Source organism: Neolamprologus multifasciatus, chromosome 15, assembly GCF_963576455.1.
Source record: "Neolamprologus multifasciatus chromosome 15, fNeoMul1.2, whole genome shotgun sequence".
NCBI lineage: Eukaryota > Metazoa > Chordata > Actinopteri > Cichliformes > Cichlidae > Neolamprologus > Neolamprologus multifasciatus.
The window spans coordinates 10,789,575-10,816,343 of NC_140453.1; the positions used below are offsets into that span (position 1 = coordinate 10,789,575).

The following is a 26,769-nucleotide window of genomic DNA, read 5'->3' on the forward strand; positions in this document are numbered from 1 at the left end:
TGTATGGTGGTGACATGTAGTGATAGGCCTTCTGTTGCTGTCTTTCCTCTGCTGCAGCCCTCCACTGATGCTGTCCAGACACACACACTCTCAGGCACACGCATTGCTGCCTCATGATAGCTCAGCTGTCTCAAAGCTAGTGCCCAGTATTAAAGAAGTCTGTACTTCCTTTAACATCTTCATATTTTTTCCTTCAGTCTGCTTATTCCTTCACCGGTCTCTGTATTTCGCTAAACTGTAGCAGTGATGGGATGCAGCATGACCAAATGTTTTTAAGCTCAATCAGTGGAAAGACAGCGCAGCTTGATTTATGGTAAATACATGTGTGTGTCTGTTTGATTGTGGTTGTGTCCATAATTGAAACCCTTGTCGATTTGTTCCCATGCTGATAATAAGTGTGAATTAAGCATCAAATGATGAGGAGTGTGAGAAAAAGTCTGGTCTCACGGACACTTGTGACACACACACACACACACACACACACACACACACACACACACACATACACACACACACACTCACACTCTGAGTGTTAAGATAAGAGTTAAAGCCCTCGGCGGCTCATGTGGCAGTGTTTTCAGTCCTGCGTGTCGGCTCAGACCAAAGCCGCTGAAGCACAATATGAATCTGCACGTTTGTACGTGTGTGCTCTTTTATATTTAAAACACATCCCCAACATCAGTGCGTCTGTTCAGAATTTCTGAAGGTACTGAGGTGTTTGTGTCGTTACTGTTTCACACACTGAATTTATTGCCTTTGTGTCTTTTCCTTCTCAGTATTTGTTGTCATATTTGTCTTCTGCCACTTTTCCAAATTCTGGATGTTTTAGAGACAGGAAGAAGAAGAAGAGGAGGAAGAGGAAATGCAGGGCGCTTGGAAAAAGAAATCCTTGCTTTATGGAAACGTGCATGTTTACATGCTTTTGTGTTTCTCCGAATGCTCAGTTGTTCGCAGTTGTGGCAACAGCTCTCCGGCTTTTTGCACGTACCAGATTGTTGATACGTACACTCTGCCAGGCAGAAGAAGTTAGAGTGATGTGTGGGAGGAAGAATAATAATAAATTCAGCGATGAACAGAGATAGAAAAAGTGTGAAGGGAGTCAGACGGCGGATGCTGTGAATATGCAGATAGTCTGCACGTGACTCTGTTGCTCAGTTTTATTCAACTCTCCCTGCTACCTTGCCTTGGCATTCAGGTTAACCACCTCCTCCCTGATCACATTTCAGACCGTGAACCATGAGCTAACCCTTTGATAGCCATACATTTCTCAGCATCCTGTGGGAGATGCCACTGTCAACTACATCCTGTTCCATGTCCTGACCCCGTCACCATTCTCCCTACACCCCAGACCCTCGACAGCACACTCAGAACGCAGAGGAAAAATGTTCTTATTAGGACAACCGTCTCATCCAGTCGCCTCCCTTAGCTTGTTCTTTGCGATTGTTTCCCACTCCAGCCACAGGATGTGACACGTCTCTCGCCGTTGTTTCCTGCTGCATTGGAAAAGTAGAGCAGCAGTGATGAATTTGTCTGCGGAAAGGGTTAGCCAAAAAGGTTTCCGCATGCTCTGCAGGTTATGATTAAAGCAAACAATGTAAGCACCGGTGTGGAAAGTTGTTCACACACATAATTACCTCTTTTTTTTTTTTTTTTGAGTTTATTTTATATGGAGACCAACCTAAAATTTTGTGCATAGAACAGACAACGGAAAAACATAATAGGTGCAAAAAGTAACCACATTTAAGTCTGTCTCAATAATCAAAATTGGTTTGGTAGAGTCCCGGCCTTTTCTCTTCTTAATTGTAAGTGGTGTCTGTAATTGCATCAGGTTTAGAGGACCTCTTTGTGTACCAGTGGAGGGGATGAGGAAACGGGCCAAGAGGCAGAGAAGGAAAATGGTGACAGGATGATGGGACACTTGGGAGCAGAGGGTAAAAGTCAAGATGCTGCTGAAGAGGTGAAGAAGGTTGTTTTAGAAGTGTAGAGGTGGGGAGACCTGAACCGAGCATTGAGGATGGGGGATGTAAGAGTTATTTTACATTGTGGCTGGACCAATGAAACAACATGATGAATGTGTAAAATTACAGAAAAGGAACTTCCTGTTGTTTAATTGTTTATAAGTTAATTAATTACTTTGGTGTACTGTGAATAGGAGTAGGGGTGTGCAGTTAAAAGTTCAAACTCTATGCACTCCTTCACATTTTCTAAAGCACATTTTCAATTCTTCGCTGGGCTGATTTTGGACCCCGGGCCTTATGTTTGACACCCCCCCTTTAAGACATAAAAGTTCAGAAGGCGAGACAGGTAGTTGGGAACTTGGAGTCCCGTACAAGCTCGCTTTCTCATTGGTGGCTCAGATCAAATGAAACCTGCCTATTCTTCAAGCTTGATTGCTCAGCAGCTTAAACGCACAAAGAACCTATTTCACAAGTGTGTGTTCTTCACGGCGTATGTACCACTGACCCCCAACTTGATACTCAAAGGGGCCCGAGGACCTGCTAGAAGAGAGTGTGGACCATGCCTCATTGCCCTGGTAACAGCAGCCTCTAGCAGATAACAACTGCATCACCGTAGCAACCTTGGGGTTCAGGGGGGGTCACCACTTAGGAGCTCCTTTGAATACATCACTCCCCTCACACACCCCTTTTTCTTCATGACAGGTTTTTGATTGGCCATCGCATGTGTGTGCTCTCCACGCGTGCAGCGAGGCGGTACAGACACCAGAGTATGTGATTTGAGCATGTAAGTGTATACAAGTCTTTGAATTGACGTTAGAAGTGAAATTGGACTTTTTGATGTAGCATATTACCTGTGTAGTTATTAGATAGCGTCATGCCTGTTAAAGGGATTAGGATTTGGGCCCGGAAGCAAAGGAGGAACCCCTATGCAGGTATGTGTGTTGGAGTGTATGTGTAGAGACAAATTGTTTGTACACACATAGGAACAAATTCAAGAACCGTGGTTGTGTTTAAAAACTCAGCAGACTTTTAATGGAATTGTCTTCAAAAATTTGCAAGAAGATGGTGTGAAGTCAGAGGCAGAATTAAAGGAGTCGAGGGAGAGACTGGGAGCTAAAATAGGAAAATAAAGGTGTGAAGAGTGTGAATTGGAAAAAGAAAGGTGGGGGAGAGATACAAAGCTGGTGGTAATCAGCAAACAGTGCAGTGTAGGCTGAGAGCTTCCTTTGTTCAGACTGTTGGTTTTCTGGGATGGGTAAAGAGAAGCTGGATTCTGAGACTAAGTTGAATAGTGGACAGAAGAGTGAATGGAAAAAGACGGAGATACAGATGCACTTGTCATTGCAGGTGAATTGGATCTATTTTCTTTCTATTTACACAGTATTTAGGTTATGTTATCGGTCACTACTGCTGTGAACTTGAATAATTAGTTAAACTGGGGATGATTGTAAGAGATTATTGAGCAAGGCAGCTAAGCAGGTTGCTTCTTTTTAGAGGTCAGAGGTTGCAGCCTTTGATGCAGCTTTAACAATAGCAGCGTAATAGTGTTGCATATAATTTGATTTTTTTTTTTAATTTACCCTTTTTTTTTTTACTGTGTTATTAATCAGGACTTTCATCAGCATATGACACCTTTGAGCACTGACGATGAAACACTTGCTCTGTGTGGCTAAAAATTCACAAACTTGTCATGATTTAGATACTGCGACAATAAACTGAGTCCTGTTAAAGCCTATGTTAACACTGTCTGTATCTGCAAATGTTTTGAAGGCTATAGTTCAATTTGATATCAAACACCTTTTAATATAATTCCATAAAAGTTGATTTTTATTAAATTTACTCAGATTGTGTACCTAATGATGTGGGAACTCTGGGAGTTTTAATTAAATTTCTTCATTGTACTGTGTACAATAGAAAAAGTAGACCCTGTACATTGTATACATATCCTTTGACATACAAAAATCTTGAGTCACGCTTCATTTCTTTATGTTTTGCTTGGGAAAAAAGAAATAGGTGCAGTGATTTATTGAAGGGTGTGCACACATGAATGGAAATTCAACGCTCTTCTTTGGATGTTTCTGCCTTTTGTGTTTTTTCTGTTGAGGTCCGGGTCTGAGGAAGCCAGTCTATAACTTATTGTTACTTTTCTATGTTCATAATTGCATCGATTTTGGTAAGATCTCCAACACCACTGGCTGAAACTCAGCCCCAAACTACAACAAAGCCCCCACAGTGTTTTAAAGATGGCTGTAAACACTTATTGCTGTATCTCTCTTCTGACCTCCTTTGTAAATATTGATGACAGTTAAGCCAAAAATGTCAAATTAGGTTCAGTTTGTTCCTTTTTCTTAAGTATTTTTAGACCTGTAACTTAATCCTTTTGTGCGCCACTTGTCCAGTTTCCTCAATTTTAAGGACACACTGCACACCATGTAGGTATGGCAAGTTTTTTGTACTAATAGCTCTTTGGGAATCACCTTAAAGGTGCATAAAATGCTCCTTTTATACCGGCAAAACTGTGCTATCTTTGCTGGTTGTCTACTATGTGAAGGCACAAAATGAGTCTCTTGTCCACAGAAAAAACTTTGCGCAACACAAATATTGAGCCGCTCACTGAACCATGCCGATTTCTCAGCGATAGCGTTAGCCAATGCATAACTAATATGACATGACAGATAAATGTTAGCCACTGATAGGCTGATGACAATCAAGAAGATTTTTATTGGCCGATATCAATGTTTGGCAGTGTTGTGCTTAGTTGCCAGCTACTACAACAGGCCAGCACTAATGCAGTCTAAGCAGTCCTGCAATAGGTCCAGCATTAAGGTAAGTAATAACAAATATTTATTAATTAGAGTTCAGTTCAACAGCATTTCAGATTAATCTCCAAAATGACCAGTTCTTCTTTAGTATATAGCATATAAAATGTTTTCAGAAATAATAATTTGTATTTCATAAGGGTCTTTCAAAAGACCCTTATGAAAAAAACACCGAGGGAACAGTTTACCCTGCCCGGGATAGGGTTACCGGGGCCCCGCCCTGGAGCCAGGCCCGGGGAGGGTGCCCGAGGGCGAGCGTCTGGTGGCCGGGCCTTAGTCCATGGGGCCCGGCCGGGCACAGCCCGAAGAGGAGACATGGGCCCATCCTCCCGCAGGCCCACCACCCGCAGGAGGCGCCATAGGGGTCGGGTGCATTGTGTGCCGGGTGGCGGCCAGGAGCGGAGGCCCTGGCGGACTGACCCCCGGCTGCCAAGACTGGCAATAGGGACATGGAATGTCACCTCTCTGGTGGGGAAGGAGCCTGAGTTAGTGCGTGAGGTTGAGAGGTACCGGCTAGATATAGTCGGGCTCACCTCTACGCACGGCTTGGGCTCTGGAACCAGTCTCCTGGAGAGGGGCTGGACTCTGTCTCAGTCTGGAGTTGCCCCTGGTGAGAGGCGGCGGGCTGGGGTGGGTATTCTAATATCCCCTCGGCTTGCTGCCGGTACGTTGGGGTTTTTCCCGGTGGACGAGAGGGTTTGTTCCCTGCGCCTTAGGGTCGGGGAACGGGTCCTGACTGTCATCTGCGCTTATGCGCCGAGTGGCAGTTCGGAGTACCCAGCCTTCTTAGAGTCCCTGGGGGGGGGGGTGCTGGAAGGTGCTCCACCTGGAGACTCTGTTGTCCTGCTGGGAGACTTCAATGCTCACGTGGGTAACGACAGTGAGACCTGGAGGGGCGTGATTGGGAGGAACGGCCTCCCTGATCTGAACCCGAGCGGTGCTTTGTTATTGGACTTCTGTGCTAATCACAGTTTGGCCATAACGAACACCTTGTTCGAACATAAGAGTGTCCATAAGTGCACGTGGCACCAGGACGCTCTAGGCCGTAGGTCGATGATTGATTTTGTAATCGTATCACCAGACCTGCGACCATATGTTCTGGACACTCGGGTAAAGAGAGGGGCTGAGCTGTCAACTGATCACCACCTGGTGGTGAGTTGGATCAGGTGGCGGGGGAGGACGCTGGACAGACCTGGTGCACCTAAACGCGTAGTGAGGGTGTGCTGGGAACGACTAGCAGAGGCCCCAGTCTGCGAGATCTTCAACGCACACCTCCGGCAGAGCTTCAACAGCATTCCGAGGGAGGCGGGGGACATTGAGTCCGAATGGACCATGTTCAGCGCCTCCATTGCCGAAGCTGCTGCATTGAGCTGCGGCCGCAAGGTGGTTGGTGCCTGCCGTGGTGGTAATCCCCGAACCAAATGGTGGACACCAGAGGTGAAGGGAGCCACCAGGCTGAAGAAGGAGTCCTATCGGGCTTGGTTAGCCTGTGGGACTCCGGAGGCAGCCGACAGGTATCGACAGGCCAAGCGGAATGCGGCTCGGGCAGTGGCTGAAGCAAAAACTCGGGTGTGGGAGGAGTTCGGAGAGGCCATGGAAAAAGACTTTCGGACTGCCTCGAAGAGGTTCTGGCAAACCGTCAGGCGTCTCAGGAGGGGAAAGCGGTGCTCTACCTGCACTGTGTATAGTGCTGGCGGAGCGCTGCTGACGTCGACTGAGAAAATTGTCAGGCGGTGGAAGGAATACTTCGAGGACCTCCTTAATCCCACTGACGCGTCTTCCGAGGAGGAAGCAGAGTCTGGGGATGAGGGGAATGACTCGCCAATTTCCGGGGGCGAGGTCACTGAGGCAGTTAAACAACTCCTTGGTGGCAGAGCCCCTGGTGTTGATGAGGTCCGCCCCGAGTTCCTATAGGCTCTGGACGTTGTAGGGCTGTCCTGGTTGACACGCCTCTGCAATGTTGCGTGGAGATCAGGGGCAGTACCCGTGGATTGGCAGACCGGGGTGGTGGTCCCCATCTTTAAGAAGGGGGACCGGAGGGTGTGTTCCAACTACAGGGGGATCACACTCCTCAGCCTCCCCGGGAAAGTCTATGCCAGGGTGCTGGAAAGGAGAGTTCGTCCGCTAGTCGAACCTCTGATGCAGGAGGAACAATGCGGTTTTCGTCCTGGTCGCGGAACACTGGACCAGCTCTTCATCCTCTCGAGGATACTTGAGGGTGCATGGGAGTTTGCCCAACCAGTCTACATGTGTTTTGTGGACTTGGAGAAGGCATTCGACCGTGTCCCTCGGGGTGTCCTGTGGGAGGTGTTGCGGGAGTATGGGGTGTCTGGCCCATTGCTACGGGCCATTCGATCCCTATACAACCGTTGCAAGAGCTTGGTTCGCATTGCCGGCAATAAGTCGGACTCGTTCCCGGTGGGTGATGGGCTCCGCCAGGGCTGCCCTTTGTCACCGGTTCTGTTCATAATTTTTATGGACAGGATTTCTAGGCACAGCCAAGTGGCGGAGGGCTTTCGCTTTGGTGGCCTCAGGATCTCATCTCTGATTTTTGCGGATGATGTGGTTCTGTTGGCTTCATCGGGTGAGGGCCTCCAGCTCGCACTGGAGCGGTTCGCAGCCGAGTGTGAAGCAGCGGGAATGAGGATCAGCACCTCCAAATCTGAGGCCATGGTTCTCAGCCGGAAAAGGGTGGAGTGCCCACTCCGGGTCGGGGATGAGGTCTTGCCCCAAGTGGAGGAGTTTAAGTATCTCGGGGTCTTGTTCGCGAGTGATGGGAGAAGGGAGCCGGAGATTGACAGACGGATTGGGGCTGCAGCTGCAGTAATGCAGACGCTGCACCGGTCCGTCGTGGTGAAGAGGGAGCTGAGTGTAAAAGCGAAGCTCTCAATTTACTGGTCGATCTACGTCCCTACCCTCACCTATGGCCACGAGCTGTGGGTAGTGACCGAAAGGACGAGATCGCGGATACAAGCGGCGGAAATGAGCTTCCTCCGAAGGGTGGCTGGCATCTCCCTTAGAGATAGGGTGAGAAGTTCGGCCATCCGGGAGGGGCTCAGAGTAGAGCCGCTGCTGCTCCACGTCGAAAGGAGCCAGCTGAGGTGGTTTGGGCATCTGACAAGGATGCCCCCTGGGCGCCTCCTGGGTGAGGTGTTCCAGGCATGTCCCACCGGGAGGAGGCCCCGGGGCAGACCCAGGACACGCTGGAGAGATTATATCTCTCGGCTGGCCTGGGAACGCCTTGGTGTTCCCCCGGATGAGCTGGAGGAGGTGGCTGGGGAGAGGGAGGTCTGGGCCTCTTTGCTTAGGCTGCTGCCCCCGCGACCCGGCCCCGGATAAAGCGGATGAAGATGGATGGATGGATAATTTGTATTAATTAAATGTGAAAAAATAAAGTAATTTGCAGAGACAGCTTGACTGAGCGATAGTGACTGTCTGGTCATTTTTTGCGTAGCAGCAGGAGAGATTTTATTGATCTGTATCACACAGCAGGACAGTTTCTTACTCCTTCTGCCAGCCTCCCACCACACATGTATACGTACACCCTTACCATGCAACACTACCCTCAACCCCTCCAGTAATCACTGATCCAAGGCGTGACATTGCTCATTAGCTGAATGAAACTGTCTTGTATTTGCTTTTTCTGACACCGAACTGGAATCATAGGAGTGGCTCAAGAAGAAAAATCTGAAGTCATGGCCTCCATTTGAATCTCTATCTTTGTTATGTTAAAGCTTCAGCTCCTGCACCTCCCACCCTCTTGCCCCTCCATGCTGTCCCTCCTCCTCTGTCTCTTCCACCTCCTCACATCAGCCTTAGTGGCCTTGATGAGCGCTGAGTCATATAGAGCGATTGTGAACATAAGGTTCCTTCTAAGACACGCACAGAGTCGAGTACACCGTGTGTTTCTTGTTCACTTTTCAAACCTTTAAATATTTTTCTGTGTTGCTTCTGGAAAAGCATCTGAAATGAATGCAGGTTAGATCAGACGGACAGCATGGAAGCTTAAACATTGAAAGGAACAAACGGTCACACGAGTGTGAATAACGTCTAGTGTGACTTCGAGGAACCATGTTGGGTCTCTGTGCCAGTAAACAAACATTTCCTCTTTCTCTCAGGCATTAATCACGGGGTAATTGAGTGCCTGTCAGTTGTTGTTGCGTCTTTATTTTGCTGTGTCTTTGCAGCTCCGTTATCTATGTTCACTCATTCTGAATCACATCTCAAACGTGTCGTAACACAGCTTTCGGGGTCGTCCTCAGTTCACAGAAGAACTGAGCAGCATGAATGAAATGTTTACCGTTGCACAGCTTGCAACTTGCACATAATAATTAAGAGAACTCCAGATAGGAGCAGAAGCCTATTAGTAGCGTACCACTGTGGTGAATAAATTCCCATTTTTATTTTGTCTTACTGGTTCTAACTGGTTCTACAACTAACTGGGATGCGCTTAAAGCACTAGGAGGGATTTGGTTTTGTCAGTGGGAAATGGGAAGTGAAAAGAATTGCAGACATATTCAAAATCTGCATGGATGTACAGGAGCGAGTCACTGCTGCAATTTCCCAGTCTCAGTGGGCTGAGATCGGGAATGCAATGATTCAGCTGTTTTGACAGTCAAATGTAAATCTGAGCCAATTTTCTCAAACACCATGATTTTCAGCTCATTTTACATCATGGGTCACATACAGCCCACTTTGATCTGAATAGGGCCAAACTTACTTACTAAGGCCGAAGAAGTTTAACTGCACATTTAATTCCATTTAATATAAGAATAAAAAGAAGTGCAAATTCAGCAGCACGTCTCGGTTTTTCTCCGTGATAAAGAAATGCTGCTGAAGTAAATGAACGACATCTATGTCAGCATGTGTAAAATTACTGAAAAACCGCAAATTTTTTTTATAGCTGATGGTGAAATGCTGATATTAAGTCAAGAGGTTAATGTTTACCTCTTGACTTAATTAATGAATGAATTAATTTAGTGTAGTATGAATTACAATGGCAAAGTCCCTTATTGGTAAAATTGTAAAGCTTGTGAAAATACAGTTTAAAGTTCAAAATCTATGCAACTATTCACAGTTTCATCCAGATTGTCGGATTAGAGTCTTTTCCAGGCCAATTCCGGCTCTGGGACCTTATGTTTGACACCACGTATTTAGACACACCAGCTCTCTTTCTTTTCTTGGTCAAGTCTAATCTCACTTCATGTTTGACAGTGCTGCATTGTGCTACTTACTTGGTTGAGGTCAACACAATTGCTGTCATCCTCCTCTGAAGGCTAAAAATCTCCTCTTTCATACTCTGATCAGGAATGGTGAAAAGACCTTTCGCACCTGCATGTATCACTGAGCATGCCTTTAATTTTTATTGAACATGGAGGCACTTCATTTCTCGAGGTCTGAGTTTGAGTGCATTAATGGTACGTTTGTATGGACAAAAGCATCTGCCGAATGATGTCATGTTTCTCTTCTCTCCACATGTTTTGCGATCGCCCCTCAACATCTATCCAACCACTTTACCACTCAACGTGTAACTCCACAGGTAAGTGGGGTTTTTTTTTTGCCATATTTTTAATGATGTTTTGTAATACTAGAAACTCTCCTGACACACACATAGTCACTGATGAACCAGAATATAGGCATGATTTCTTAAAATAAACCTCAGAAATGTGTGAAGCTCTGTACATTATGAATGCACTCAGATTCAAATAATGGTGTTGTGTGTTTAGAGTGGGTAAAACACAACAGTCGAAAAGCCCTCAAACTGTCTCCTCCTCCCTGACGTGGGAACAGAAAGTGAAATAATGCCTCTGAGATCATTAACCTCAGTGTTTTGTCAATACTATACCATGCAGAGCCCGCAGACGCCGTTCTGTTTTCCCCTCTGCATAATTCACACACACGCATGAATCCATAGTCGTGCACGCTCACAAGCAGCGCTTTTGGTAACCGTCCACACAAACTCCACTTCTTCTGCCCAGCCGTGAAATGTTTTCTCTCACTGTAGTGTTCTGACCTGCTCTCACACCCTGCTGACCCGTATCACTTCTTTTCCCACTGGTCGTCTTTCTGTCCTGCCAACAGCCTGTAGCTACAGCTGGCTTGTCAGCCACTTAGAGCTGATGATTTAAAAGCATTTGTATTGTTTTAACATGGGGGAAAAAAGGTTTTTGTAAAGAAGCGGAACTGCCCTTTCTGGGACACAGAAGGTTACAAAGGTGCCACAAGGGATTTCACCCAGTTCGTGGTTGTTGAAGTTGTGTACTTGTTGTGTACTTGTCAGTTGACTTTTTACAGGTATAAGTAACATGGCTTTTGAAGCAACTATTAAAATGTTGACTATTATCCAGAAAAAAGGATATTTGGAGACCATGGACTATGTTATATAGCCTGTTGTCTCTCGTTAAAGTCTCTAAAGGTACAGTGTGGAAATTCTCACCACTAGGTGTCAGTAGATCGCAGATTACAGTCAATTCTGTCCGTTTGTAAACCTAGCTACGGTGGCTGCTGTAGGACAAACACATAAAAAAAGGAAGACAAACTTTTTACTTTTTTCAAACTATTATTTGCCAAAATTACATCCGGTTTTATTTTTCGAATTTACTTACTTTATGCTTGTCACGTTGTCTCTTTCCTCTCTTCCTTTTTTGCTTCTTTGATGAAAGGGACACCTCCTCAGATGATAAAACATAGGTATGATGCTTCGTATCCCGAGTATGCTGGTGCAGGCACAAATTTAAATTTGTTCTCTTCTTCTCCACCTTTGATGTACTATGTGGTAAGGTTGGGCGATATGTAAAAAATTTTGAACCGACAACCCTCAGTCCAATACTCAATGATAGGTGATATACTCGTGCAGGCACAGGCTTTTCGATGGGCAGAGCAATGTAATCATGCACAGACTGATTTGCACATTAAGAATTTAGAAGTTTTGTTTGGGGGGAATATTTTACGTTCTTTTCTTGTTTGCTTCAGTATTAATGTAGCTACTTTTTGGATTATTCATTTATTTATTTATTTGAGATGCACCAAATTGCACCACAGAATTGTTTTTTAATTTAAATAAAATGTTTGGGTTTTTTTCTGAACATCGGCTACTGCCTTTCTTTCTTTCTGTTATGAGTTTGAGGAAATGAATCGCTGCATTTGGGCACACTCTGAGGAGGATGCTTTTAAAACAGAGCTATTATTTTTTTCGTTGACTGCTTCTCTTAGCTTCAACCAACATTATTAGCAAACTTACTCTTGAGCGAATAAATAAATCGCCCTTGTAAAAACAATCGGTGAAAGACTTCGTACAATTGCCAAACCAAGGAATTTGGCTGTTCTTTAGCCACATACATAAATTGCAATTACGGTACACAACACACCAATGTCCATGGTGGCCACTTTATTCGAAATGGGGCTGGAACATGGCGCCTTTTACGACCTGACGCATTTCTAATACAATAAAACGAAGTTTTTGAGAATGCATCACTTTTAATACTCTAATAATTCATTAGTAGTAAAATATTCTTTTTTTCTATTAAGTGACATCAAACGACTGATTGCACCTTTAAATTGTGGAAACATTAAAAGATGGCCTTTAGAACAAAGAGTGGCTGCTGTTTAAAAACCTCTGTGTTGACATCTTGATAGGACTAAATTAGTGTTCAGTCAATGGAACATGAATTGCATGCCATTTCAAGTTTCTAATGATCCATTACAGTTTGCTTTAGCTCAGTTTAAAGTATTTCGCTCCCTTTCTTTTCCTTTGGCTCGGTTAATCAGTTGGTAAACATGCATGGAAATGGCTAAAGTTTATTGCCTGTTATAAAGGTACATTATGTTAGAGATTCTTTTGAAGATATCTGACTGTGTCCAGATGTAGATAACATTTATGCATTGGACTGTACGGTGTCTCCCGAGCTTGCTTCTCCTGAAATTAGGTTACGTGTACATGTAGGTGCATGTGTTATGAAGAGCTGTAGGCGACACTGGAGCTTGTGTGTCTCTAAAGGTTATTAACTCTGCTATTCTCAACTCATTATCTGAGCCTTTGGGCAAAAAAATAGATGAACTATCTGTTCTCTACAACCCTCCTATCTTCTCTTGCAGGAGTATAAAATATTTGACTCTGCAGTGGAGAGAATCTCTTTGTGCTGTTAGTATGTCTCACATCACAATTTTTCAATCAGTGAATCTTAAAGCCCTGAAAACTTACATTTAAATCTTTAAAGCGTTGTGAAAGATTTGTCTATACAATGCATATCATGTTTTTTTGTTTGTTTGTTTTTTTATTAAATCTTTTGATAAGATTGGATAGATTTTGTTTTCAAATATTCCTGGATTCTGATTAATACATATAAAGAGGGGGGATATTTTTTATATATTTTTGCAAAGCCGTTGTAGTTTTGCCACTATAATCTTGCCTCAGCTGTTCCTCCGAGGGTCATATCGCTTTAGACACCTCCCCCCCCCATCAACTTTCTAATTTCAGATCGCAGTGTCGGACCATTTTTGTGAAAAAGCATTACCAATCCAACACCTGCTTAACAGCATGTTTAGCCAGCTGTGCAGGGTGAGAGGGTAAGCCGGGTGTTACTGAAAGTAAATGTGCGGTTATCCCCTTGCTTGACCACATTATGACTCCCTCCTTACGGATGGATGGATTTTTACGCCACCTTACAGTTCGGTCATTTAGAGTGTCTTTAAATATGTTGGATTTCTGATGTTTTGAGGCAGCTCAGCTCATCTTATAAAATGTAACCCTCTCTTAGTGCTTAGAAAAAGCTAAAGATCGGTCAGGATTACTACATTCAACGCATGATTGTTATTCCCATCTGCGGTACTTGAGAGTGTATATCTGGGAGTGTGGCTCTGTTATGGCACCTGATTCTCTGTTTGTCTGAGGAAAGGTGGAGGCAGGGAGAGCAGCACCATGCCCCTAGCATAGAACAGAACAGGCACCAGTAAGGACATATGCTCACCACCCACTTAATTAATTAATTGAGAATACAATTATCTAATCCATCCAAACATATTCAGCTTGGCTACGGCCTCCCCAAAGACCTCCTCAATCTCCATTAACAATAAACCAAAATAATTAAATGATACATTGCCTTACTTCATAGAATTTAAGACTAAAGAATCATGCTGACAGATTTCTTTAATTTACTACACCAGGATATCTTTACTTCTTTACACTGACAGAAAGGGGAGTTTCACCGGTCTGTTCAACATAAAATCTTGGTGGGCTATATGTGGGCTGCGATGCAGAATGAGTTTAACACCTGTGATCTAATCTGTCAGTCACATGACAGTAACTCAGGACATTCATTGAGAAATGTTTCTAGCACTTTGTTGAATCTGTGCCACAAAGAATTAAGGTAGCTCTGAATCCAAAAGGGGGTCCAACGCCATATTAGCAAGGTGTGAGTAATGAAGTGGCTGTTGAGTGGACGTGACATTGATTAATGGGTGAAAGGTGCTACTGCGATGGTCTTTACGCCCAGCCTACGGACAGCTATGCAGACCCTCGTCTGCATGTTGTAGCGTTGTCACTAAAGCATCATAAACGACCGGTCTGTGGTTGAAAAACCCTCTCGGTAACCTCTACACAAAAGGACACAATTGCAGTACCATATATAGAGCATGAAAATGAGTAGGCATGGACAAGTGTTTCAAAGCGGCTTGGGAATGTCTAGCCACTTTAGGTTGGTTTCTGTAGCTTAAATAAACAGCTGTATAAAGGGGAATCAGCTGAGCCGTCAGCTGATGTGGGCTGGCACTGACATCAGCTGAGATCGGCCAGGATCGCGGCTGACTTTTTTTTTTTTGTCTTGACCAACACTACACTTCATTACGCAATAGTCAGAAAAGTGTAACGCAAATGAGGGTGGCTGTTGTCTAGACAAGTGGGAGGTAGAGAGATCAGCCACAATAATGGAGTATAGCATCAGTGGATAACTTGGCTGAAGAAAGGCCACCTTATGGCCTGCTGACTTTACGGCTCTGTTTTATTGAGGCTGTGGAGACTACTGGATGCTGTAAGGAGTTTGTAAAAACAGCTGTCTGACTCCTTCTGTCATGTTAAAAAAGATCCTTTGGAGTCTCCCCACACTTTCCAGAAAACTATAAACACTACTTTATTCCAATCTAGTTCTTTTCCTGCTTTTTTTTTTTAATTTTATTGTCAGCTTTGAAGAATTTGTGTGTTTGTATGTGTTGCTAGTGGACACATTCACTTCGCTCTGCCTCCTACAGAAAACCAGCAGTTCATCTTCTGCTCTCCAAGTTGTTTTTGGCTGCAGCAGTGTGTCACCTGTAGCCAGAAATTAATGCTGAAGACTTTTCCCTGGCTTTCAGAGCGCCTCAACTCTTACCTCAAGATTCAGTATTTTAGGAATTTGACCCATATCAAATACTTACAGTTGGGATTTCTTAGCTTTGATTTTTTTCTTTTTCTGTTTTTTGCCATTTTTTTTAAAGACAGATTTTTTTCTTATGGGTTATTCAACTTAACTGTGTAGTAAACATATGGCCCGAGGGCCAGAATCCGACCACCAAAGGTCCATGTGCGAAATGATGGGACATGCCTGCTATATACTTCATTTATAGTTTATTAATGGGTAATTGCAACAATTTTCTGTCTTTTGAGTAAAACAAAGCAAACACACAAGTTGACCAGAAAGATCCGAATGTGTCAAAATAACATAATGTGATTTTCAGCAGTTTTTTTTTTTTTTTTTTTTAGGTTTTGGACATGGTTAGCTTTGTTTTAGCCTTTTTTCAAAATCATTACATTTGTTGACCATCCTTTAAGTTGTAAGATGAATGATACTGTAAAGCAAAACACACACAGAAATAAAAAAATATCACAGAGCCCAGCTGCACTGGAGTTTTTCTTCCCAGGAATATAAGCCGGTTTGAAAATATTTTGGAGCCCTGCAGGAAGAGAACGATCAGTTGAAACCTGAGATGCAGTGGAAAAATACACACAGTACCTGTCCTGAACGGGGCTGTAATTCCAGTTTTTAATCTTTTTTTATTTATCTTATTTTCTGGAAACACAATCTTCTCAGAGCCTGTGGCAGCACTTACAAGTACATGTGCGCTATCACAGTCGGCGTGAAGTGTTAGCCAAGCGTATGCAAACAAATAAACAGAGAAGACACCGGCAAACACATACCCAGACTTATGGACGTCTGGATGCAGATGCATGTTTTCACCGGTAAGACGTGCTCACAGCTGCACACAGACGCACACACATAGAGGGAAAGTCCCTGCTGCAGCGGTGTGCTGTGGGTGGGTGGCCGCGACCAGCAGTGGCCTTTGGCTTCGAGTCCAAGGTGGGCTGAGAGTTTGTGTTCCACCCAACCCCCTTGGTGGAGAAACACAAAGAGCCACTGTGTTTAAGAAAAGAGTGAAGGTATGATAAGGTGGAGAGAGGTCTAGAGAAAAGGGGTGGTGGGGGTGCTGGAAAAATGTTGAGTGATTTCTGGAATGCTTCAGAGAGATTTGAGATGGACAAACAAAGAAAAGCAAGCTGAGGAGGGAAGATGAGCCTGAGACAGAGGAAGATGACACAAAAGGGATGAGGAGAGCCGGAGAAAGACAGATGGAGAAGAAGGAGGGAGAAGTAGAGGGTAGCCAGATGGGACTCCGCTCTGAAAGTTGTGACAGCACGTGGGAGGAATATCTTTGGGGAACTCTTTTTCTGATTGGTGTGTGTGTTTGACAGCCGTACCGTGTTGGATGGTTAATCATAGCACAGCAAATATGAACTCTCTCTTTGTTTATATTACTCTGTGTGGGTGTATTCAACTCGGATGCTCTATTTTTGAGTCAATCTATTGTGTGACTTGCGTGTGTGTCCTCCCCATTTCCTCCATGGCTTGTCTCTAAATTGCCTTGAGACGGCGGCGTGTAACGGCTGGAAGGCAGAGCAGCAAGCAGGTCTGGCCGGCAACTGCTGATCTGGATTCTGCTCTTAAATCCATGTCTAACAGGATGACTTGCTTAGGGAGCTGTACTTGGATCAGGAGTAAGGAAAGTAAAGCCAGCGCGAAAAGAGGTTGCAGACTAGAATCTGTGCAAATGTGTGCGTGTGTCTTGTTGCTAAATTAAAGCTGGTCCCAGTCCAGCGTTTAGAGGAGGTTTGCATCGGGTTGATGTATTGCTACGAGCCTGGATAAGAGGGATGAGCTCAGAATAACGAACATTTTTGCCTCCCTCTGTGGGTGTGGGTGTGTGTGTCAGACAGCTCACAGCTGTAGAGGGCAAAAAGCCAGACCCAGAGTCAGCCTCTATTGTCACGATAACGGTCGGCCTACCGTCTGCTTAATCAGCATAATTCTGCCTCTCAGTCTTTTCTGTCTTTCATCTCATACTCTCTCTCTGTCTGTTTATCTTTCCATCTCTCTGTGCCTCGCTTTTCTTTATCATCTAACCCTCATCTGTCTTTCTTTTCTACTTTTATGTCTTCTTTTATCCCTCCACATCGCCCTCCTCTCTAAATCAGCGTTAATGCCACCGCTGAGTGTCTCTGGAAGATCTGCAGCTCATATGCGTTTCTGTACACACACACAGGCACACACACGTCTTGTTGTGGCTGAGGGCCACACACGCGCTTGAATGGCTGAGCTGCGAGTCTGCTGCTACTGCTATTTCACACATCCTGGCTTTTATTAGAGTTTTCCTCTCACGGTGTTCCACTTGTGTGCTTGTTAAAAAGGCTTTATATATGTAAACACATGGCGTAATTATCTGCTGTGTTGTTTTTAACTCACACCCTCTCGCACACACACACACACACAAAGACAGCAGTTTCAGCAGTGGTCTGCGGCACCTGTAGTGAGCAGGTCCCAGTGGGGTTTGATGGGCGTCTTGCCAGACTGGAATCCTGTTGGGTTGCCAGATTGGCTGTCAGCAGATGAGCTGAACTTTGCCTCTGACTAAATACCCAGCTCTGACCCTTTTATTTTTGACATTCCTCTTTTGGGAGTCAAGCTCAAAATTGTTGTACTTTAATACTACTAGAGTCTAGAGTAAATGATTTGTTGCACTAGTTAATATTCAAATGTGATGAACAGTTGAATATTTTCGTCATTGTCCCTACCCAGTTTTTTTCCATTTCAAGATCACTACCACTGACAAAAGGAATCACTGGGATTGGCACTAAAACAAAGTGTCTAATAAGAAACTGCATTTATTTTAAAAGTGACATTCATATGGTTCATATTTCCTTAATTAATAGCCCAGCTAGACAGTTCAACTTTGAAATTAAAATTAAATATACAGGAGATTCAGACGTAGCAACACCCTTAGACAAAAACTGGTTCATCCCAAAGACAAAATACCCCAAAACAAACTAAACAACATGGTGTATTAGGTGCAGTGCACAGAAGAAACCAAACGGCGACTCCACAAGTGCATAGCACAACACAGGAAAGCCACCTCAACGGGACAAGACTCAGCAGTACATCTGGAATTGTGGGAACATCTGCTCACATTTTGGACCAAGGAGACAGATGGTTTGTAAGGACTAAAGGAGGTCGTCTACCTTAGTTATGAATGATGAGTGTTGAACAGAGTTTGTTGCTTACGACGCCAGCTACCGGCCACCTACAGTCTTGAGATTCCTTCCCAGGCATTTCAACCCCTACTCACACCTTGCCTCAGGTGACCTCAATATCTCACCTGATAGTGGGGTGGTGCTGTGTCTCATAGAGTTTTTACCTGGTGGTCTCAGTTATAGTAACTGAGACCCACACCTTTTTTTTCACACCTTGGCTTATGTGATGACAAGTAGTGGAATAACGAACCTTAAGACCATCTGCACTAAGGGTTCATTACCTGGGACTTCCAGTGGTTTAAGAACCGAAGAAGCCTCTTGGATGAGGGGCAAAAAGTCTCCACAAACTGAAAGAAGTCCAGCTGTCGTCAGTGTGACTCCTAAGGCAATTGAAGAATATTTAAAAGTGCAGCGGGTCTTGTGAAGTCTCGGGAGATGCACTGCTGACACTGCTGTTATTCTTTTCTATCAAACATACGGATAGAAAAGAATAATATTTCCATACAGGATTGGTTGGTCTTGGTTAATGATTGCCTACAGTGCTGTTGACCAACTGGGTGCCAGTGGAAACTGTGCTACTGTTGTTTAAAAGGAACAGGAAAGGGGGAAGGCATGTTAGGAGGTATTTAGGGAGAAGGAAAGGTAGGAGAGTAGAGATGAGAGTAGGGGCTTTAAATGTAGGATGGATTTGGAGCTGCCAGGCAGGAGGAAGAGAGAATTTTCAATTCATTTTTATTTTTAGCACAACAACAAATTGCAACAACACTCTCCTCATGGCGCATGAGAAGAGGGTTGGTGTAATGGAGGGGGAAACTTACGGATAGGGAAGGTGGAGGCAGATGATCCTAGCGTGGCGACCCCTAAATAGCGATGGGGTTGTGGTGACGGCACATTTGGTAACCCCTATACGATCAGTTGAGCAACTATATAGTCGCCTTAAGCAGTCGTTTCGGGAACTGCTATTTTGACGGTTCATGATGGCATTGTTTTCTCCCCTGTATGTTTCGCCCTTACTTTCCTATATGCGTATATACATGTTGGCATGCTTACAGTATTTAAGTTTCATTTAAGATTCATGTATCAGCATGTGGTAATAAACTGAACATTGTTCTGTCGTGACGGGTGCTTCCCTTTTAAACAGCTGTTGTGAAATTGCTGTCACCGCTTGGGTTTAAGGGCAAAAAAAACATGAGCCCAAACACACGCTCTCTCCAACAGTCCTACCTGTTACATTTCAAATCTGGTTCAACCACTTTACCCAAGCTGATTTTAATTACTGTAGCAATGACAAACATGCTGCCCTGCGGTTCAGGAGTGCGTCAGGGACCAGTTTTTGGACTAGAAACGTGCTTCGTGCCAGATTTTCGATGTCACAGTGTACTAGAGAAAGACATATCTTTAAGGTATTCAGATTTCAGCTGGAGTTGTTCAGATATCACTAACACACCAGTTCTTCTCCTTTGGAATTCACCATCTGTGCACAATTTTGCAAATTCCATATTCTGCATGAAAAGTACAATGCATATGCAAACCACATCTGGCCCCAGGTCTGCTGGACTCACTTCTCTGCTCAGGCATGACTGATCAGGAATGCACAGTCGACCGCACCCTTTCTTCCCTTCAACCACTGGACGCAGGCCTGCTGGGTGTGTGTGTCTGTCTGTGCTTGAGTGTGTGAATGCCCTACTCAGATTACCAGAGTTCATTTGTCTTGTAAGCTCTGGTGCCACTCCTTTTTATTCTTTTCATGCTAAAGTATCACCTCGTCGGCCCCTTCTCCTTTCCTGTTTGCTCTTTTGCCTTTCTTTGTCTGTCCGCTTCAGACTGTTCGGTCAGAAAGATGAACAGAAACAAAGCCTTTCACATCGTAAATCTGCGGCATGAGCACAGGGAGCCTGTAGACATATCGTTGAACTCGATGCAGCCTCTCATGCTGAATTTATCTGCTTCACAGATGTGGCTCGGATGCACACCCAGTCTGAGCTTCCTTGTTCTTTGTCCCAGTGATGGTGTATTTGCTCACACGGTGCGTGTGTGCATATGCTAGAGCGCACAGGCAGACTTACAAGCACACTTTTAAGAGTGTTGAGTCAGCAGCTGCTGCTTCGGGTTCAGGGGTGAGAGGTCAGAGGTCATTACCTGCTTTGCGCTTTTGCCTTTATCTCTATGGATAATCTGCACTCGCACATGAGTCTTAGACACGGTGATGGGCCGACATGGGAGGGCCGCAGAAGAATGGCTCTCCTAGTTAAGCCTGCAACTTTTTACCAAGAAGTAAGAGGATTCAGGAGCACGAGCACAGTATAAAACACACAGACACACACAACAATGACAGTATACAAGTACTTTCAGCTGGAAAATTGGACTGTGGAATGATGGAGCACGTGGGCAGCGGGATGTGGGATTTGTCTTCTTCCAGGGGGAAGTGACAAAAGTTGACTCCAAAGGTTTGAGAGAGTTTAATCTTGGAAAAATTCAACAAAAACTTGAGTGTTTGTATGTAGTGTTTTTTTTTGTGTGTGTGTGTTTGTCATCAAAGACTTATTCCATAGAGACCAAAAACTGTATAATGTTTGAAAGAACTGTTGAAATAGCCGTGTTATCCCTGATTAAAGATTGCTATCTTTAAAGGCACGCGCAACCATAAATACACAAACATGCTTTATTCCCTCCAGGCCTTGTGATAGTGTTGTTTACTGACTGTCATCTGATTGTAAATTGTTAGGCACGTACAAAAATGAACTGACACATAAACATACAACATTTTCTGGACGATTTAACCTTTGGATGAAGTGCCAAGGCTCCTCTGACCTGCAGCTAAACGTTTGTCTTAGGGATGAAAGTAATTTCAGTCTGATGGCCCCCTCCTATGGCTTGAAGTGGCAATTGCACACATATAGGCTGCAGAAAAGAAAGCAAGCTTTGTTTCACGTGATTAAATGTGTGAGGCGGCAGGCTTTATTTCCCCCAATTTGTGGGAAACCATAAGTTTCACAGTTTCTAATAGATTTAAACAAGTTATGCAGTAAGTTATGCCTGTGTAAAAGTGTCCAGATGCAGTGTGAAGTGTGACAAATAGGGTATCAAATAAAATGTTTTCAAAAAGACAGACATACTATTGAGAGTGCAACAGCTGATCATCTTCACGACTGATTAATCTCCTCTTTTCTCAGATAATAGATGATTATTTTTATCTGCTAGAAGACCCAAAAATGATGTCTCAAAAATCCTTTTTTCTCCATCCTCTCCAGTGCGAAACCTACTGTTATTTAGCACAAAGTAACTGGATTCCCACCGAAAGCACACACGATGTTTGTCGTTTTTCATCAAAAAATCAACCGAAACGAAAGTGTTTTATTTTCCAAATGATTTAAGCCAGTTCATTCTGAAGGAATTAACTACTTAATCTTAAAAAAGAAAACAAAAACCTGCACCATATTTCATGAAAACAGATGAATATTGTGATGCAGATTATATGAAACAACAACAAAAAAAGCATGGTAGTGGACTTCAATGCTCCAGAGGTCCAGCTGCCCACCACTAGAGGGCTGTTGCTGGGCCTGGGCCGGGTCTGGAAGCCCAGCAGCAGCCCTCTAGTGGTGGGCTGCTGCTGGGCTTCCAGGCCTGGCCTACCTCTCCCCCTGGAGGTCTGAAGTTGCTCAGCAGCTAACCTGAGAGGACACTTTATACTGTGTGACTCACATTTTCCTTCCCTAGTAGTCTATTATCACATGAGTTAATCACTTTACTCCCTGTCCCGTGTTCCCTGTGTGCCTGCGGTTTGTTTGTGGCTGCCTTTATCAGTCGTGATTTCTTAATATGCAGTTTTTGCCAGAAGGATCAAAGCACGAACATTGAGTATGACTTTTATCTGAGTAGGTGTTGCGTGGGTGTCGTATCGGGGCGGCCAACGCTGATGATTAATGTCTTTCTCACACACCAGCCTTTCAACCTCCCGTAACTCTTAACAGTATTATTGTGTAAATCCAATATGATGCAATAACACCTGTTTACAAAGAAGACAACCAACAGATAAGTAATGACGTCTCTTTAGGTAGAAATTTTGAAAAGTGGGCGGATCTTCCCGTAAGTTGCAGGTGTAAATATATTCTTGCTGTAATTTAGTTTCATCAGGTGTAAATCTGACACTTGTGTGTGGAAGATTCCAACACCTCCAGGAGGAACTTTATATAACACACGCATGCACATAGAAGTCGAGCATGCTTTCCTTTACTTACATTACCGTCCTGTGGATGTACCGTAATGTAAAGCAGATTTCCCAAACACTGAATGTGACTGCAGTCGAACCAAATTGGGGAAACAAATGCCTTCCAGAAATACGACTTTAATCAGCTGGTGTCAAACCGTACAGTTTAGAATTTGTTGCCCAAAAGTGGTCTTTTACAAACAAACACACACGCGCAAAGGCACTAACTGTCCCAGTAAATGTGGGGTGCTCTGGTGTAATAAAAGCCTTCCTCTGTGGTGGAGCTGAACCCCTGTGTTTAACTGCCTGTGTGAATGTGTTACCGCTGAGAAGCACACACTGTGAAACTGCACATACTTGGATTTGAAACTTGGCAGAAACACTCAGTGAGGCTTTTATAAGATAGTTGTGCACTGCTGGATGCAGTAAATGCTACTTTTTCCCAGCTCGGCTTCTTTATCTGCTGTATTTACCTTTTGTTTGGTGAGTGTGTATCAATGTCAGGTATACCCAGCCACTAATGTCTGATTGGGTTACCTGACAAACGGGTTGGCCCTCATGTCCCAGCTTTATGTCTGTGGGACACAAGCAGTGGCAGCGTGTGTTTATATTTAAAATCTATACATTTAAAATCTTATCAGAGCACACAGATTCAGTCTCTTTCTTTTTGTTCCTTTTCCCACTTGGTCAGCTCTAACTTTGTACCGCTTGTCTTTTTGATGCAGGAATGTGTGAATCCAGTCAATACTCTGATAAGATTTAGAGTAATTTAGCTTTAATTGCCCTGTACTTCTTCACTGTCTGGATTTTTGTTTGCTTTTCCTCTTGTCCTCTCTTGTCACGTCTGATAGGAGTGTCCCAACATGACATTAGTGACCCATGGTTTCCTGTTTAAACACCAGTGTGTTTAGAGTCGGCATTGTTTTCAAAGCTAATCACTGACACACGGCTCTGATGGTATAATCGTGTTTACATTCTGAGGTAACGTGACACTCTTTCTGGAGCCTGTAATGTCTCTGATGAAAGATTAAAGCCTGCTTAAAATGTGTTTTGTATTTAATGCCAACAACAGGGAAAAAAATGGTCTGTATTTGATTTATAGTTAAGCAAAAATATGTTTTCATATCCAGTTATCCAGTTTCTATTTAACTATAAAGACCTTGGTCATAGCTGGGAAAAAACATCTTCTCTATGTTGCTCTATTCAAATTTAATTGTGTACATTATCAAGGTTTTAATGGATTAGACACGTGAAAGCTGTGCTTCTGCTTCTAAGCAGTCAGAGATGTTTACGCTCTTCTTTTGGTGACACGCCACCAAGCTGAAGATGCTGAATGTCCACTTGTCTATAATCTGCAGTTTAATATACTGATTATCGTCAGTGCTTTATCTCCTTCATGTGCACTTCATTAAATATAAATGAGGAGGAGGAGGGGGGGGGGTGAATCACAATGCTGACCTGTGATGAAATTTTGACTCCATTTATGGGTCATGTTATTAAGCTTCACTTCCTCAAAAAAGAAAATAAATTAGTCCTGAATGCAGCCAGATGCTCTGTGTTTGAGTTGTCCGTTAATCGCGTTCGTGTGACCGTAATGTCTCTTGACAACCTCAAAGAAATTCCTTCAAATTTGCCACCAAAGTTTAGATTTTGGTGGTGAAATGTTCACTTGCTGTGACCACACGTTGGTTTCTTTTCTTGTGATTTCTTAGGGAAGGAAAGAAAAAATCTTTTTACACGTCGGGCTGAAACTTTTGCTTCAACTTAAGGATTGAGTGATTATGATTTGCTGCTGTTTTACAGGTCAAGGTTACAAAGCACCAGGTTAACTATTAGTTATGTCCTTATCCCCCTACATCATTCCCTCTGCTATAATAAAACCTACTTTGTTGTCCCACTTTATTGACATGTCTTACTGATCACTGCTGCACAGTAGAGTAATGCTGGTTAAATATTAAAGGGCTTATGGCTTTATGTCTCACCACTGTGACCGAAGGTCTTCAAAAATATATCTGTAGTGTGTACTTGATTGCCTATATTTGTATATTCCAGCTAGGCTTGGAAATGAGCACCTGGCTTTGTGCACAAACAAGTGCCGACGTAGTAGATTTTCTCTCTAAGGGGGACCTCAAATGAGGTCGGGGACCTGAGAGAGCAATAAGGGTTTAAGTCTAAGTTTACACCACATCGCAATCACAGATCTGGAATCGCCTTTCAGTAGCCTAATGGATGACGATCTGACGATCCTCTAATTTACCACCTTTTCTGGGGTAAACAAGAAGGTGAGAATGGTTGATTAGGTTTCTCAGCCAGGCCTACGTGTGTTTGTGTACTCACTCATTCAGTTTTTTGTCACACCTTAGTGGTATTGTGCTCCCTATGCTTTTACACTCAGGTGGGAAGGCTCCACCCCCCTACATACATGTTTTTATCCCTGAGGGCCTTTGTGTTCCTCACACACTGCATGTTTCCCAACAGTAGTTAAGGGGTAGTACCGCTGAGGCTGGGGTTAAAGCTGTTTTGTGTTCAAAATGAAAGAACTTGTGGGATATTGATAACAGGGAATGTAAATAGAAGCGTATATGGGGTGGAAAAAAGGTGTTTAGGAGGTAGGAAAGGACATAAGGAGGGTGTGATGAGTGGTTGCCATACCAGTAAATGAATGGCGGGGCGGAGCAGCGATCAGGGAGCGCAGAAAACAGAAAGAAGAGAGGCAGGGAATAAGGAAGAAGGGACGGGCTGACTCGTATTTCAGCTTCATGTGTGAAGGGTTGGGTGTAACCTTAACCCTATACTCACAGCACAACTCTAGTTGTGTCAACTCTAGTAGTCACGCACTTGCAGGACTTCAGGAGTCACGAAGAGCGCAGTCTGGGCAATCCTCACCAGCATACCCTTTCTTTTTAACTCACCTGGGTGCGATAAGCAGGTGTGGGCTTGCCTTCCCAATTCTTGCTTTATCACTGGTGTAGATCAGCTGATTGGAGAGCCAGAGCTTTGTCAACACTGGGACCTTTTAGCACGCCTTTTCCTCAACCACTAGTGACGGTAATATTTGCAGAAAAGGGATCAAAACAGGACTGAGAGGAAAATGAATGAGGATTTGCAAGAAGTTGGTTGTAAATTCTCTGGAAAAACTCGACAGGCATCCTCATTTCTGCTGCACACCCAGCAAAGGGAGTATCACATGTGAGTGTGCCTATGCCAGCGCGTGAGCATGCAAGTAACTTCATCAGGACGGCAACAAACCCGGGAACCTCTTAACCCCTTGGTCAGGCCCTGGCTCTAAGATGGTGCGACTCAGCTGGCGCGTGCTAACAACTGGAGATAACAACACTCAGGGGCACACATGGTCGTAAACAACAACCGCTGATTTGCAGAGACTGAAAAGAATCGTAGGGTAATTTGGAAACCTCTCTCCACCCTGTCATGCACCACTGAGGAACATAACAGAAAAAGGGGACTGTGCACAGAGAAGTGTGCGCCGCAGAAGGGCGGTGATTTTCCTGATTGCTGGATTGCTTAATTACCCCTTTGGGTTTGGGAATCACGCCTGGAGTTTTAAGGCACAAAGGAGGACAAGAAAGGAGAAGATGATTTAAGTTTTTGCGGCAGAGAGATGAAGTGAAGGAGGAGGCTGTGTGGGTCAGAGTCATGATGTGGAAGTGCGCTAAGCAAATGGAAAGCAAAGTGGGATATGGCTGAATGTCCTGCTGGAACTAATTCAGTGCTTATTGTTGAATCTGAAGAGTCTGAAACAGTTTAGTAAGTGTGAATATCTGGACAACCCACCGACCTAAGGATTTACGGCTGAGGATTTATTTATTTTTTGCTCAGTTTTAAAGAAGACCTCTCTGAGGCACAATGAGAGGAGACAGGAGATCCGCATCATTCCGAAAGGAGAAACCGGCGGGCCTTTCCCGGGCTCTCAGCTGGCTCAACGTGTCCAACCTCTCCCGCCAGAGCAGACGCGTCTTCCAGAGCCAAAACGAGCTCAACGTGGTTCACAGCCGCCACCCGTACTCTCAGTCTCACAGTCACCTTCATACCTCAGACGGAGACGAGGGTGAGGACGACGATAACTGGGTGTACCGACCTCAACACAAAATAGGTGAGAGTGGGGAAACAAAAAGAAAAGCAGTGATTATTTTATTTTTATACTGGACACACACCTACTTAACCATGTGTGTTGGCTACGTCTCTTTGAGCTTGTTAGACTGGTTCTTTGTTCTC

General features: G+C 44.1%; 1 protein-coding gene across 5 annotated transcripts in view; it reads left to right on the top strand.

The window, feature by feature from the left end:
* Positions 1-26,769, top strand: part of nhsl1b (NHS-like 1b) — a 103,193-nt gene that overhangs the window by 19,528 nt on the left and 56,896 nt on the right. For 2 of the 5 annotated variants that reach the window (XM_085132818.1, XM_085132823.1), the window contains exon 2: positions 10,317-26,647. The exons of the other annotated variants lie outside the window; for them this stretch is intronic. In XM_085132818.1, the coding sequence (XP_084988944.1) occupies positions 26,401-26,647 (247 nt within the window). In that variant the 5' untranslated portion in view covers positions 10,317-26,400. The remainder of the gene's footprint in view (positions 1-10,316; positions 26,648-26,769) is intronic. 5 annotated transcript variants of the gene reach the window in all.